The sequence below is a fragment of the Anoplolepis gracilipes genome, chromosome 4 (genome assembly GCF_047496725.1).
Source record: "Anoplolepis gracilipes chromosome 4, ASM4749672v1, whole genome shotgun sequence".
NCBI classification, from domain to species: Eukaryota; Metazoa; Arthropoda; class Insecta; order Hymenoptera; family Formicidae; genus Anoplolepis; species Anoplolepis gracilipes.
The window spans coordinates 12,936,402-12,953,511 of NC_132973.1; the positions used below are offsets into that span (position 1 = coordinate 12,936,402).

At 26.7% G+C, this 17,110-nt stretch overlaps 1 protein-coding gene and 1 long non-coding RNA gene across 7 annotated transcripts in view; one reads left to right on the forward strand and one right to left on the reverse strand.

Annotated features, from left to right (window-relative positions):
* The first annotated feature begins 708 nt into the window (after positions 1 to 708).
* On the forward strand, positions 709 to 16,805 carry Pbl (epithelial cell transforming 2 pebble). 6 transcript variants are annotated; one of them, XM_072889745.1, is made up of 17 exons: positions 709 to 982; positions 1,083 to 1,478; positions 3,355 to 3,565; positions 3,678 to 3,816; positions 3,905 to 4,114; positions 4,347 to 4,493; positions 4,602 to 5,813; positions 6,335 to 6,469; positions 6,544 to 6,748; positions 6,979 to 7,115; positions 7,209 to 7,608; positions 7,703 to 8,143; positions 8,260 to 8,414; positions 8,533 to 8,618; positions 10,215 to 10,307; positions 11,619 to 11,793; positions 12,794 to 16,805. In XM_072889745.1, the coding sequence occupies exons 2-17, from the start codon at positions 1,418 to 1,420 to the stop codon at positions 12,905 to 12,907; spliced, it is 3,921 nt and encodes a 1,306-aa protein (XP_072745846.1). In that variant the 5' UTR covers positions 709 to 982; positions 1,083 to 1,417; the 3' UTR covers positions 12,908 to 16,805. The 6 variants fall into 6 exon arrangements, with proteins under 6 accessions (XP_072745846.1, XP_072745849.1, XP_072745845.1 ...); XM_072889748.1 differs by having other exon boundaries at positions 709 to 1,478; positions 11,619 to 11,812; XM_072889744.1 differs by having other exon boundaries at positions 709 to 1,478.
* LOC140664575 (uncharacterized) overlaps positions 6,245 to 17,110 on the reverse strand; it is a 73,473-nt gene continuing 62,607 nt past the window's right edge. The window contains exons 3-4 of the long non-coding RNA XR_012046472.1: positions 6,570 to 6,756; positions 6,245 to 6,419 (exon numbers count right to left, since the gene is read on the reverse strand). This is a non-coding gene — a long non-coding RNA (uncharacterized lncRNA). The remainder of the gene's footprint in view (positions 6,420 to 6,569; positions 6,757 to 17,110) is intronic.

Consider the following 17,110-nt stretch of genomic DNA (forward strand, 5'->3'; position numbering starts at 1 on the left):
GTTTGCAATTCTTATTTATATCTTTTCTGTGGGTTATACTTTTTCAACATTTTTCCAATTTTAAATTTAAAAACACTTTAGTATATATACTTATTATTCATACAAGTTATGTACTTTCTTTAGATATTTTTATTAAGATTTTTAGGTATTAATACTTTGCTCTTTCATCTTGATACATACATTATAACATCTTTATAAATTTTTCTTCTCAATATGACTTACTATTATACTATTATATTGTAATATTTATATTCCGTTTTTATTTATATATGTCAATTAGTATTAATATAATAAAATTTATTAAAGACTATCAACCATGATAACAATTATGTAATAGTTTAGATACCAGATTTGCTAAGTATGTACTCACCTTTGTAAATGTCATTTTTATAACAAATATAAAATTGTAAAATATTTTCATATTTTAAAATAAAAAATAGATAATAATAACATAAATAGAAGAAAATAATTTTGAATTTTCTCAATCAATGGTTATACGCATTAAAAATATGGTTGTCAGGTGTGCAGGCATGCACACGTGAAATTTCAAACTCTCTAGAATCTCCCTATACTCCAGAAATTCTCTATCTGGTAGCCAATCAGTATACGTGACAAATATTAACCATATGAACATAATTTAAGTCTAATGAACCGTCTTTCGGCGTTAGTATCCATTGTCACGAATGTCGCGTGCTTGTCAGTGTTTCTTGTGCGAAAGAGAGAATGAAACAATCCGATTAACGAAAACTGATATATGGTAGTGAGGCAAGGAATTGAATTGATGAGGCTAAATCGTGTTAGTGCAGTTCTGTTCGCCGTTGACATTGATGTTAATCACAATTATTAAATACGAGTGACTGTACGAATTCGGTGACGTTTACATGTTGAATTTGAAATTCTGGAAAGAGAAAAGTTGAGAACCGGCTGTCGCCTCCGCCATAATATATACACGACAGTGCAACTCCCTGTCGGCGTCTTTGACGTTAGTATCGCTAAAACGTACATAGTACTCATGCGAAATAAACAAGTAATGTCATCCGAACTTTTCTCTCATTTCTCTCTCATTCTTCGTTCTCTTTCAGCACAATTTATACGCAAAGGCCGACGTGCAATTGCCGCCAATTTCTGCCGCCAAATATAGATAGCCATTTAAACGATAGAGAACGAGAAAAGAGAGAGCAAGTGAGAGGAAAGTCAGATGGCGTTAGCGAGCGACTCGCTTATTTTGCGCACGCGCTCTCCATTTTGCCAAACATAAAATCAAAAGAGTCGCGCTACTTGTATATACTGTGCCTCCGCGACGACGGTAGACGGGACAGACGAGAGCGTCGTTACGCGTCGAAGACGGAACACGCTCGGAAAGAGAGTAGAAAGGGGCGAAAGGGGGACGGACCAATGTTGTAACGTACGTGCCAAAATGGAAGAGCCAAGCATTCACGGCAGTATCGGCGATATAAATAGTGCGGAGACGACCAAAAGTAAGTACCAAACTGTCAACGTTAAATTATTCTCGATATCATCCTTCGGACGGAGAATGACGTCGCTACGCGATCTCGTACGGTCGCTACGCGACGACGAGACCTGCCTGCGCTTTGCCCTTACATTGTTTTGAATTTATACTAAAGACCGTTGCAAATTTACGAGATGAGAGAGGAGAGAGTACTCTTGTAGGGGCAACATATTCGCCGAGGCATTAATATCCATGACAATTCCTTTTCCATTTAATTCTTTTCTATACGAAAGATCATATCTTATTTTTCAAGGTCCAAGGTTTCTCTCGATTTTCGCGATCTTTCCGAAACTCCACTCGTTACACTACCTATTCAACATGACGACATCCTTCGATCTATTTTTTTTTTCGTTTTTTTTTTTGGGATCACGCTTCCGAAATGATCAGCCAAAAGAAGAAAAAAAAAAAAAAGAAAAATATCTTTTTCGGTTCTTCTCGTAAACTCGGCCTTGATTTCTTCAAAAACGGCGTTAAAAACAAACCGTTTCTTTGCGGCAAATACTCATGGAAAACGAAAATGACAATATTTTCGCAGTAATTCATTCGTAATCGCTTGCAATGTTCGTTTATGACTGTCCGCTTTCCTTTTCTCTTTCTATGTCTTTCTCTTTCTCTCTTGTGCTTTTCGCAAGTTAATTATCTTACGCCGAGCACGTGAATCGCGTGTACCAGATGTGTACATACACATATACATATACACGCGACTTCCCGTTGTCTATGATAGAGTCGATGAGAGATAGAGCCTACTTTGTGTACCAACGTTTAAATTTTATATAGCAACGTTGAAATGATTAAAAATAGCGCATACTACTGACAAATCGTTCTATTAGAAAGAGAAAATTTATTTTCTTTATCTGATAATTGCCATTGTACACGTCATTATTAGTAGTATATATATAATATAGTATATATCAATAACATATACTATAAAATATATATAAATACATTAATATATAATGGAATTATATATATATATATATATAATTTAGATATATTTTAATATGACATGTAATATTAATTTTTATAATTTAATTATATGTATGTGTTAAGTAGTCAGTGCTTTTTATTAGGAAATGTATTATGTTCTATCTTTTATAATATGTATTATTTCATTCTCCTTTATTTTCTTGAAATAATAATGTAGTTATATATATATATATATATATATATATATATATATATACATATGTATACATATATATATATGTCACATAAATATGTTTGTAATTATCTACAATTTCAAATACATATTTTTTTTTTATTTATTTATGTGGCAAGTTATTTTCGAGATTTGTCTCAATCCTAATTGTCAGTATTATTACTTTATCAGACATCTTAAAGATTATAAATATTTAATAAAGTACATTTATTACAAGAAATAAATTTAAATGGAATTGCTCTTTATAATCAATATTTTAAAAATCTTTACAATATTTATACATATATTTTTACATATATATAAATTTATTTCATTTTAAAATAAAAATTGAATTAATAAGATGGAAGATGAAATGAAGAAAATAAAGATTTCTTTTTTGATAAATTATTTAAAGTAGTTTATCTTGTAATAAAATAAAAGATTTTAAACCTAAATGTAAATCTATGAATTTTATGATAAAATCTATTAAAGATTCTCTCTGATTTACTTCTTGAAAATTTGTTATCATTGTTTGCAAGTTTTGTTTACATAATAAGTAAACTACTTCTATGACCTTCTAAATTACTTTTATGACGTTTTCATGAAAAGTACTCTATAATTTTATTAAATATTGGTGCTATAATTGTATGAATTATCATAATGCAGTGATAAAAAAGAGATTAATAAAGAAATTTTTGTTCACTAGACTATATAATACCACGTAAGAAGAGAATATGTTTAGTTGGTGCAGCTTGTAATGATCCTGCACTTAATGTTGCTGCTCAGCAGTTTAAAGTCTCCGTACTTAAGTCTGAAACTGGCACAGAATATGTGGAAGACACTACCTACTATACTTACTTTGTACTCAAACAATTTGATGGATCTGAATATTATACTTTATGTAAAACTCCTCATAGGTTAGTAAATATAATAATATATTCTTATGTGATAACATGTATCATACTTCTAATTTTAATATAGAAAGAAAAATTTGAGATTATTTATTTTGACTTTTATTTTATTTTTTAGGATACTGGGATCTACAGCTTTGTTGCAGCTGGCAGAGAAAAAAGAATCTCTGCCTAGTATTAAAAGACCAATGTTCACACAAGCTATGATAGGTACAGTAGTGGTATTTAGCGGTTTTCGAGCCAGAGAAGATGAACTGGTCAGTACAATATTTATATTTATAATTTTCATACTATTAATCTTGACTGATGTATTTCATATTCTTATGATTTAATATTTTTTAACAGCGCAAGTTAGCTAATATGGTTCTTACTATGGGAGGTAGCATTCGAAAAGAAATGGGTATTAAAGTGACGCATCTTATTGCAAACCATTGCAGTGGAGAGAAGTATAGATATGCTGATACATTTGGATTGCCTATTATGTCAGTAGAATGGGTAGTAGCATTATGGAATGCCAAAGATGATGTCTCCAGTTATGCGGATAATGAACAATTAGTAAGTGTGTATTTTTCTAAATGTTGAAAAATAATTTCAAAATATGACTATATATTCAATACTGCATAAAAAAATCATTGCATTAAAAGATAAAAAATCTAACATTTTTTATAATATTAATTTACAATAATATTTATAATTATTATTTCATGCTTAAAATAGAGTCTATTGTAATAATGTATGATATAAGATCTATTTTTTATTAAAACCACATTTGATATTTTAAATTCAGATTGCAACTTATAAACTGAAGCCATTTTATGGGGCAAAAGTATGTTTTTCTGGTTTTCCTGAAGAAGAGAAAAAACATATGTGTGAAGTTCTGGAGCAGCAAGGTGGTGAATCTACTGAGATTAATGATCCGAGTTGTACTCATGTCGTGAGTTGATAATTTTAATATTATTTTAAATTCTTTTATATATAAATATGTAATTGCTTGACTACATTAATTAATATTTATTTACTATGCAAATGACACATACTCTAGGTGGTAGATATACCTGGCTCTTTCTACAAGAAATCTAACAATGCAAATTTAAATTCATTCAATCATAATCCACTTTCCTTAATGTATTTCAAATCAATTTCCTCTTCTCTTTATAATCCTAATTTAAACGCAGTTTGTAAAACATTAAAAACTAGTCATTGTGATTACAGTAATATATCAAGCAACATTGACAATGCAAATTCTGTAAAAACTCAGGATAATTATTCTTCATCAAATAATATTTCGTCTGTTGTGCATACAAATGATGTAGAACATAATATATGGAACGATTTTATTTCTAGTAATGTCAGTCAAGATTCTGCTATTAGTATGGGTGATCATTGTTCTGATCTACAAAACTCAAATATTAAATCTGGCAATATATTTCATCCCTTTGAATTAAATGATTCTGGTGTAGACATAACTAAATCATCTAATTTATCTGCTACATTTTCTCTATCGAATAAATATTCTATTCCAGCAACATCAACAATGATGAGCAATAAAAACGTTAAATTCAATATTTCTAAAGATTCTTTACTTACTGACGAACATTCTCTATGTGAAAACATGTCAAATCTTCCAGAAAAACCAAATGATTTAAAATTGTCTACATCTTATGAAAAGAATAATGAACACATAGTTTGTACATCACCAATAAATAATAATGCACTATCTTTGAAATATAATAAAAATATTCATTATATACGGAATAATACTACAAGAGCTAAAATAACTCCCAAAAGATATATAAAATGGAGAAAAACTAATTCTTGTACATCTGTTCATAAAACGACGCCGCATGAAAAATATAAATTTATGAAAACACACTCATATCCAAACATATTGAAATATGATCAAGAAAAATATAGCGATACGTTTTTATATAATACATTAGGTGAAAGAAATAAGCATTTGTCTAAATCACATACATCAATTTTTTCAAAAATTAGTAATTTCTATTTCTGTCCAACATTTTTTGATAATGAGCAAGACAACTCATATTATCCTCCTCCTGAAAAGAACCTCTTTAAAAAAAAATATACGTCCTTATCCAAATCTTTTCCAATACCTACAAAGATTTCAAACATTAAACACAACTCAAGAAACGCTTTTAACTTTAATGGAAAAAGTTGCGGTATACAGTTTGCATCACATGACATAAAAACCAAGTGCACAGATTTGAAGACTCAGAAGGATAAAGCATTCGTGGTATTTTGAATAAAAAATTTTTTTTTTGTGTCTTGTGTGTAGTATTTTTTATTTTATTTAAGTAAAATGTAACAATATATAACACTATGGTTAGGTATATTATATAGAATGTTTAGAAAAAATTTTAACACTTAACATATAGTATTCATTAATTTGGGTAAAAAATATTTAACATAAGTCAAAATGTTGAAATTAGATAAAATTTTCAATTTTTTACTTCAATTACTAATATATCTAAATGAATCTTGTTTTTGTTTCATGACTTGTAAAATATTCTGATTTATTACATAGAAGTTACTTGTCTAGATGAGATATTAATATCAATTTGCAAATACATCAAAGTATTATGTACTTGTAAGATAATATGTGATTCAGTCTCTCTTGAAAATTTACTATTGTATATTATCATAAATTAAGTCAATGTTATGTGATTAACTCTGTTTATTGTCTATTTCTATAATGAAGATTGTAATAATATAAGTGATATATAAAAAATAATAAGTTGTTTTTTTTTATTATAGGTCGTAGATGAGTCCAATGTAAACGTACTACCAAATCTGGTCTCAGTCTCAGCTTTCATTGTCAAAACTGGATGGTTTTGGACATCTGTACAGAATGAGGCAGCAGCAGATGAGAAAGAATATTTATTTGAACATGTAAGAGTTTGATAATAATAATAAATATTAATATAATAATAAATTTTTATTCTAATAATCTTATTATTGTTTAGTATCTAGAAAAAGTTTTGTCCCCTACCACATCTAGTAGACGAAACAGCCAACAGATCGTGGCATCAAATGTAACATTACCGAAGCATCCTTATTGGTTGGGTGGTCCATTATCTAATATATTACAAAATGGAGCGGATTCACCAGCCAGTGTCAGTGGAAGTTTTCTTGACTGTACAGCAAGTCCAGATAAACAGTTGTTGGATGGTATGTACCTGGACAATGATAATACTTTTAATAGTTTAATATATATCATTTTTTCTTGATTAAATATTTTTCAATATAACAATCCAAAAATTTCAGATGATTATGAAAATTCATTGTTACTTAATATTAGCATAAAATATACTTGATACAATCATTAAATTCATAAAGCAAATATATTAAAGAGAGAATTATTAACTATTATTCATTATTATTATTATTAATTATTATAGGTATTCCCGACGTAGAAACTGTGGATACAGAAAATTTACCAAAAGTTAGAGAAAATTTATCAAAACGCCATCAAGTATTTCTTGAGTTAGTAGAGACTGAAGCCAATTATGTTGGTATTCTAAATACAATTATGACGGTAAATATTTGTTATGCATCAAATCATAGAAAAATAAATTAAATCACATACTTTAATTATTTTTAATAATTTTTGTATTTATGTATTTTACAGCTGTTCAAATTGCCATTGGAAAATCTTGTTGGGAAAAGTGGAAAAGAATTGTTAAATAGCACAGAAGTAAAAATTATATTTGGTAATTTTCCACCCATCTACGACGTTCATAAGCAATTATTGGAAGCACTACGTTGCAGTGCTGCTAATTGGACAGAAGACATTAGTATTGGCAAAATATTTCTGAAATATGAACCAGATTTAGTTAAAGCATATCCTCCATACGTTAATTTCTTCGAAAATACGAAACAAATGTTGGAAGAATGTGATCAAAACAAACCACGATTTCACGCCTTTTTAAAAAATTGTCAGACAATACCAGAATGTGGTAGACAAAGCTTAAAAGAACTGTTAATTAAACCAATACAAAGATTACCCAGTATTAATTTATTATTAAGCGGTAATTATTATTGTCTAAATAATATTGATTTTTTACTTTTCTTAATTTAATTAAAATTCGTCAAATGTCATCAAAATGTTATTATTGTTTACAGATATTCTTAAACGTACAGACAAAAGCAATCCGGACTATAGTGCTTTGGAAGCTTCTATTAGCTGTATTAAGAAAGTTATGACATACATAAATGAAGATAAAAGGAAAACAGAACGTCAGTTAGCAATGTTTGATATATTCAATGAAATTGATAATTGCCCACCGTATTTAGTTTCTTCGCATAGATCATTTATCAGTAAATGTGATGTAATGGAAGTTACAGAAGGTCTTAGTGGACGGGGTGATCATTTAGTATTGTTTCTATTTACTGATACTCTTGAAATATGTAAGAAAAGATCAAAAGCTTTTAACTCATTAAAGAGTCCTAATACTATAAATGGTTTGCAATCAAACAAATTAAATCAAGGAAAGCCGTATAAGCATATCAAAATGTTATCACTCAGTGCTATACGGAAAGTTGTGGATATAAGAGAAACTGAAGGTAAATAAATATATATATATATATATATATATATATATATATATATATATATATACATATATATACATTAAAGATAAAACTATTATGAAAATTACAACTATTTATGATTTTTCTAGGATATCACAAACTATTTGCACTGGTAGTACGTGGTACTCAAGAACTAAAAGAAAAGTTCTTTTCGTTTATAATTACTGACGAAGAAATAAATAAAACAAATTATTTACAAACTTTATGTAGACAAATGGCTCTTGCCGTCCGTGTAGCTGATGCTGTACGTATGTTAAATTTATGCCATACTTAATATAAGAGATTTAAGTCTGCGAAAATATTATATAATATATAATCTTTATTTATTTATTGTTTTACTTAAGGGATTTTTTATTTTTCAGGATACGTTACTTATTAGATATGATTCGCATCAACTTGAAGTCGGTACTGGTGATGTAGCATCAGGAACATTAAAAAAAACAATTAAGTGAGTATTTTAATACTGTATCTGTATAATATTATTTACAAGTAATATTTCTTACATCTAATACACACAAGTGATTTTATAGTGCGCGGTTATTTTGTTATGGCATAAATGAATTAATGGAGCATATTGATTCATATGAAAACTTAAATAGAAACGTTTATTTTATCACGTTAAAAAAAAAAGTTCTCGATGGCACAATAACCGCGCAAGCATATCAAGCATACGTAGTTGTATGTGTAGCGCACACAAGCAATGAACCGTTTTGGAACTTAGAAAAATTGTACTACTCAAAATTGATTAGAGTGTGATCAAATGTATATATAAACATATAAAAAAATAATACAAAAATAACATTTAAAATTAAAATATTACTTAAAGAATTAATTATTTTTGGTTTAAGAGTGAATTAATTTTGCATTATTTTTATATAATATGAAAAATGATTAATATGAATGATGATTATGAAAAGAATATAAGTGAAATATAATAGTACATATTTTTATGATTTACTTACATTTTTTTAAATTAATTATTTAAATATTTTTTAATTCTGCTAAGAATATATTTTAAATATAATAATATTTAATTTTAAAATTTTAAATAAATAATAAAACAAATATGTTAAGTATATGTAATATATAATATATTATTCTTTCACATTATATTAATAAATTAGAACAAAATTATATTTTATATATATATATATATATATATATATATATATATATATATTTAGTTCGAAAAAGCCAGAAATTACTCATACAAGTGTTGTTAGAAAGATATTTATTTAAAACGTGGAATAAAAGAAAGTATTTAAATAAGGAAAATATAAAATCAAAATGTTAAAATAATTGTGTGGGAAAAGAACTCGCTTGTGTGTATTAAAATCTCCATCTGTAAATATAGAAATTAGCAAACTTTTTCTGCATTACATAGAATTTTTTCTTATAAAAAATGTTAAATGTCATAAAAGGTGTGAGGACTGATATCTCTCTTTTTCTCATCCACAATTTGTAATTAGATGATTTGTTAGACTACACAGATAGAGAAGAGTTAGTGTCTATAGATATCTATAATATATTAATTCGTTCAAACATAAACTTTTAAATCTTTCAAGAAATACTTTGGATGAAAAGATAATTACAAGATTATTGCATTTATTTTTACTTAATGTAGTGGCAAATCAAAATTCTAAATAGTAATTAAGATCAGTAATAAATTTAAATAAGCCACAAATAGCATAGTAGATTAAATTAGCAAATTTTTTCGTCCTTGCTGAGTTAATACACTTTATAATAGCATCAAAGTGTTTATTCAATGAAAATTACAGTTCTTTTGATTGAAATAGATTTAACCGATAACTGTTTGCCGGTTAAAACAGGAAATTTTTACTACAATTAAGAAATTTAAGCTAATATTGCAGTCACAATTGTTGAACGGGAAATATAATGTCGTTTATATTTGAACGACTTTAATATCTATATAAATACTTATATATATATTTCTATCAAGCCACTATCGAAAGATTCACTACTGTACATATTCTATTATATTGCATGATATAAAAAAATAATGGGACAACCCGTTTGGTTGCAGGAGCCTATTTCATAATTTTTACGTGGAATATATGGACCCGTATGTGTTCCTACTCAATAGCATGTGTGAAACCACGTTACATGTCCCACTACCGTCAGTTTTCGCACCAGGCTGATTATATTTTTTTACTTGTTTTTTGTCCCTTTACCTTGTTATTCAGTGGCGTAATTATTAAGGGCGAACAAACGATATTTGAGATTTCTGGCCCCTTGCAGCTATCATATGTGACATCAGAAAATCTACATTAATTTATATTATCGAACGCGAGTAATAAAAACAAAATTAATTTATTTCAATACATAATGTAAGAAAAAATTCAGAAAATTGCTTTTGATGTCATAATTCAATACAGCTGCAATGAGGGACTAAGTGCTTTTAAGAGCCCGCAATATTAAAAAATTTAAAGACAATTTAGAAAGTAAAGTTTAAAAAAGTTAAAAAATTAAATACACATTCTTATTTTTGATTTTATAAAAAAGACTGACTTTTCTATCATTTTGTATAAAGATTTCTTAATTTATTACGCCCTTGAAAACCTTTGCTTTTAAAATTATGTTTTGTGCTGTGAATAGATGTAATTAATTAATAATTCCAGCTAGAGGTTCAGTTCAAACATAATATAATATTGTAAGCTTTATTTATTTAAAATATTCTCTATTATATCTTTTTATTTAGTAACTAAAACGATAACTAAATTGGAAAAAATATGTATAATAATATTCATATTATGTACATACATACATAATTTGTTAAGTATTATACATATGCAATACCTTGACTCATTATTCTAATTTCTCATAATTGGCATAAATAAATATTATTCATTATGCATTATGACTTAAATTATACATATTGATTGATTGATTGATTTTATTTTCTGCTAACAATCTAGCACAAAAATATTTCACTACATAAAAGAAAGGAAAGAAATAATAGAGATTTTTCTTATATATATTTAATTTTCTTTTTTACTAAATATAATATTTTTTTAATGTGCAGCCATGGTGCAGTTTTCGTTATCTCTAATTAATAATTATGCATGATTACATGTGTTTTATTATATTATAAAATTTTGCATGTTTATTTCATATTCTCTATCTCTATACCACAGTAGGTGATATTCTAAATACTCGAGCTGGTTTTTATGAATCTTATAACAGTTTTGTGAATTTGCACAGAATTTGCTTAGGTTTCTTTCTGTTTATTTATAAAATTTTTTTTCCTCCTAGTAAAATAATTCTAATTACATATATTATTGTGTAATTAAAAGGTGCAATTTTATGTACATACATACACAAAGTTTTACAAAAAGTTACTAATTTAAAAGGGGGAAAGAAAATTGTTTAATATTGCATTTAGATATATAGACACATTAAAAAATTTTCAAGGCATATTTCCCTTCAGGTTTGCATCTCGTACAAGAGCGCGAGTTGGTCGAGCGTTTAGTTTTAATAAAACGCCAAGCAAATTAAATAGAGCGATGTCTACAATTATGTCACCATTTGGATCAACACAGAGTCTTCCTCCAACAAACCAACAAATAGCTCAGATGCGGCTAGGTAGCTGCAACAATATCAGCGTTAGTTGATAATTTTTTGGCATGTATTTTTTTCTCACGCTTATGTCTTTTTCTTTTTTTTGCTTGCTCTTCTACTTTCGTTTTATGACAGAAAGTTGTTATTTTTTTCTATTAGTTTTTTTTTTTTTTTTTTTATTTAACATATTTTATTAAGCAGGCTGTGAAAAAAAAGTTAAATTTAGTTTATATATGTAATCTAGTCTACAAGATCTTTCCTTCTATACTCGTTTTCTACTATTAACTTCTTTGTTTAAGATATATTTGAAAAGATTAATCTTTATAAAATTATGTTTACATTAAAAAGATACTTCAACATTTTATGCCACTTGCATAATATTTCTATAGCGATATGCGAATATTATATATTGACACAATGTTCTCTACATATTAATTTATTTTTCATTTCTTTTTTTCTATCAAGGCGATATTTTATATATCATTTATAAGCTGTATTGAAATTTTATATTATTCTGTATCTTATACTGCTACTTTTATTTATAATCTTTATATGCAATATATTTATTTTTATTACTGCATTATTTTCATGGAAAAGAAAAAATATACATTAATAATTATAATAAATTTTCATGCTCTCTAACTCTCAAAATCAATGGATAAACTATAATAGGAATCATGTAAGTACATGGTATGAATATATTGGGAAAGAAAAGGAAAGCAGTTTTATATATTTATTTCTTAATTAAAAATTATTTTGTTTGCTTTTTTTTATCTAGAATTAAAACGTTATTCTTATCAAACTAAAAATACTTTATCTGGCGAAATGATAAGACTTGGAGGGAGAAACTCATAAATAAAAAAAATATTTTTATCAAAAAATAAAACTAATAACATATGTAATTAATAAATATATTGCAGTTTACATTCTTTTATGGGGCCGATTTTTTCTTTCTTTTTATCTAGAACAATTCTATTTCAGTTTAAAGAAAATGGAAAACTGAATGAATGAAGAAATTAAATTTGAAGTTTTATGTATTTTCAGGAGTTGGATAATGGTGGTTCAAGCTCTCCAAATAAAGATGATGTTCTAGTAGCACCAATGTCGGATCAACCGACTCGAAAAGCTCTCAGTATGGCTTCGCTGCGAAGGTTGTAATTAGTATGCACAAGAAGTCGTACTTTCTTTTGCTACAATACATTTTTAGTATTCTAAACAAAGAGACGTGCATTTTTAACAAACCATTGTGGTATGTTAAACTAATATAGATCGTCTGTATTGATATTAAGACATTACTTATAGCTAACAAAGTCCGAAAACATACCGTAATATTTATTCTAAACAATATTCCGTTTACAAAGTAATTACAATTATTTCGTTTCTACAGCAAAGTTTAGTACGATTTCCTGAATAATGCTTTACCCCCGAATACATCATTAATATAAAAATGATATTACTGTTATTAGTGCCAATAATGCCTAGTTATTATTGTTATATTACTATAATTAATATCTTTATTTATTTTATGTATTATTTTGTAATTATTGTATATGCCTCTTTTCTTCCGCACTTACTTGCCGATAACATAACGGACTATCACCTTTTATCTAAGTGGTTCGCTTTTCGCTGAGTCAGTTTAATTATTCTAAGAGATACATCAAATTACACTGATTCGGGGATATTTGTTTACGAATTATTCTAATGAAAAACAGAGCCAAACTTATTAACAGACTGCAAACATGTGCAACAATTTCGTATAAAAATATCAATAATTCATAAAAAATGGTATTATATATAATTGTTTCGTTAATATATTCCGTTGTATTTGCGCAGTTTTGATGCAAAAAATTTTAAACTATTTGTTCGTTTAATAATGAATTAGACAAATTTGCTAATGTCTAATCACAACATGAAATAAGATATATTTTCACATTTAACAAAAACAAATAGATTTTACTTCTCTTTTATGTATTTCGGGTATCAAAAAATCTTGTGCAATTTCAATATTTCACTCATTTTTTTTTCCATCTATTAAAATTTGTTCAGTGGAAGTTAGACAGAGTTATACAGAGGAGATTCGAGCATTAGAACTATAAAAACTTAATACGTGGGCTTCGTTTTACATCAATTGTTTATAAACGCGAATACTCCGATAATGTAGATTTTTTTTATGAAACTTCTAAATCTTATTTAGATTTTTCAAACAAAATTAAATTTAAAGCAAGTTTGGTATAGATAAAATATTCAAAAGTTTGAATATTTGAAAATGAAAACCATTACTCTTAATATAGTCCAATATCCTTCATTATGTGCCAATATAGTCATGTATACCTAATGATAAAAATATATATTGCCAACTGTTATGAATTTAATAGGCTTGCTCAGGTAATATTATATTCAGTGTGATTTAAATTTTTGGAATTTATAAAAAAAATTATGTAAAATCTCAAAAAAACAGCAAAATTCGATAATTTGATAACATATGAGAACAGAAAACTCGTGAAATTCATATTATTTTTTAAATATTTGTATAGTTTTATATCTTTATATGATTCTATACGATTCACGTTTTATAATAAGAAAATAAACAATTGCCAATTTAAAAATATTGAAATTAAAGATTTAAAACAAGAAACAAATATTTTTTTTCGAATAGTTAGTTACATAACAATGTGATAAAAACAACACGATACGAAAAAAATAACAAATTAATTACACAACTAATAATATTTCAACCATTACGCAAACTATATATATGTGCTTTAGTTCGCACTGTACTTTAAATAATCATTTACTTTCATTATAATCCAGCCATTCGGATAAAAACTTTGCACTTCTATTCATCTAATTCTGTTCATAAAATTTTTCATAAACCCTTAATTTATACACATGTAAGATTGACATTGCGCTACCGATTACGTGCTTTACAGCTTTAATTTCATTTTTGCTCTGCTTGTGAGATTTATCTAATTGCACATGCCAATTTTAAAAATGTTATTGATTCACAGCTAATTAACTCACAGCTAATCAAGCAATTAAGAAACATATCGCGAATAAAATTATTACTCAAATGCGAAGAATTCTTACGAGATGCAATAGATATATCATAGCTAAAATTATCACAATTAATAAGTTCCTTTTTAATATAAATTCAATATATGATAAATATTAATTCAACGATTACATTACAGATATACATTACTGCAATCTTTAAACCTTTAACAGCACTGTAAACAAATATTTCACTTCTGAATTGTTACTTTCGTGTCGTTTCGTTAGAAATCGATTTTGTGCAACATTAATTATTACCATCATAAAACTTGCGTTGTCTATTACTGCAACCTTTTGCATATAACTTTGTTCGTAATACAATGTAAGCATAAAATCGATTGTTTTATGAATTCATGTGCACATATTCACTATCGTGCTGTAATATGGAATATTCTTAAGTGCCTTTATTTTGCCTTGGTTATATATTCTTATGTTCCTTGTATACTTTATACATTAGCATTTTCTTGATAGTCCGTTATTCGAAGACCAACTAAAGTTTATTTTTGAGCTGTTAGCACAAAGTTGAAGAAATACATAAATATTTAGTTTAGCTGTAGAAAAACTGGACTATTATAAGTGCACTTATTGTTAGCGGAAAAATCTTATAGGCATAAAATAATTTCTATTTTTCTGCAGTCCTCATTTTTACTCAATCAATATATTCCGTTCTTATTTACTCCTCTAAAATAATGACAGCTTTTTTAAATTAATAAATCGCTGAGGGAATGTAATATTTTATAGCTTTATACGAGTAATGGTAAATTTTTTATGAATTTTATCATAAGTATGATAAAAAAAAATCGTACAATATAATATCTATATAATATCTTAATACGTTTTTGAACCATTGTATGTATTGATTGATTAAAAAAAAAGTGTAAATGATTGCAGAGAAAATGTGAAAGGATTTCGGTGATACTGCTCTTGTAAGAGTTTATAATATAACAAACATCAATACAACTTTCTACAACCAATATGTTCTCCTGTCATGATAAATATGATTAGTGCCTTCAGTATGAAGTACGAATAAAATTTGTAATGTGTACATGATAAAATGTACTTTGCATACATATGCATGATTTAAAAATGAATTAATCACATAGTTTTCTCTTGATTTATTGAGGTCTCTGATGATACTTTATAATGCTTCTTAATATACTTATGTTAAATATTATTATTAAGATTCGACTGCTACATTTTATTTCAAACCAGTGACATGGTACTTTACAATCTATTGTATCCTAAACAACAAAAAGTGCTTTTGCAGATGCTATTCATGTTGCATATTATTCGAAATTGTCTATTTATAATATTAATATTATTATTATAAGCTATTATATATAAAAAAACGGAATAGAGTAATATGAATCCTACAAAATAATAGAATATTTACATACATTTATGTGTAATAATTAACTTGGTATAAAATTTTGCGTTACGTGTTTACACACTTGCTATAATTTTTTTAAATGAAAATATGATTTATATTACTACTCCGTCAATTGACTCGAATTATTTTATAAAAATTCGAATGTTAATCTTGAGTCAATTTTGTGACTCATAAAATTTCAGTGGTATTTAGACACCTGTTTCTTGTGCGTAAATTTCAATATCATTTTTTATTTAGAAAAAATACCAATTGGCAGGCCAATCGCATTAAAACATATCGAACATCGCGCTTAATGATTAATTAGTTCTCTAAAATATATAAAATATATAAAAAATTCATTTTTTTTATTTTGACGAAGAGGTATAAAGTATGAGAGAGAAAAAGAGAGAGAGAGAAAGAATGAGTTGTGTAGTAATAAATGAAACAAGTGTCCTTGAATTAATTGCACTGTAAATAGTATGATTAAGTACCTCAAAAATTAATGTATTGTAATGTAGAAAGCACATTTTTTACTATACTATATGTAAGATTATCGTATAATTTTCGCGCAATTATTTATATATGGTACTATAATTCAATGTAAAAATTTACCCTTTATTATGCAAACCTATAAAATATGTTGTTTATTCATAGAGAACCCTTGTTCCCTTATTTATCTAGTTTAATTTTCCAAATTTTTTTAGATATATGGCAGTGATTAGTATTTGATTCTAATTGATATCAAAAATTTAATCTAAAAAAAACATAGTAGCTTTACTATGAAAATATATTTCTATTTCATGCGACACAATTTTTCATACACAGTATCGATAAAACATTGTCGCATTTATGATGCAATAAACTGAAAAAGTTAATTATAATGTATAGACATAAAACAATTTTATTAAACAGCTAATGTCACCTACAAAAATGTCATTTTA

Excerpts from the sequence above, each read along its gene's own strand:
- Pbl (XM_072889744.1), top strand. The coding sequence starts at position 1,418 with ATGGAAGAGCCAAGCATTCACGGCAGTATCGGCGATATAAATAGTGCG. Across the intron at positions 7,609-7,702 it reads TATTAATTTATTATTAAGCG|ATATTCTTAAACGTACAGAC; the intron begins GTAATTATTATT and ends TATTGTTTACAG. Across the intron at positions 11,794-12,793 it reads GTAGCTGCAACAATATCAGC|GAGTTGGATAATGGTGGTTC; the intron begins GTTAGTTGATAA and ends ATGTATTTTCAG.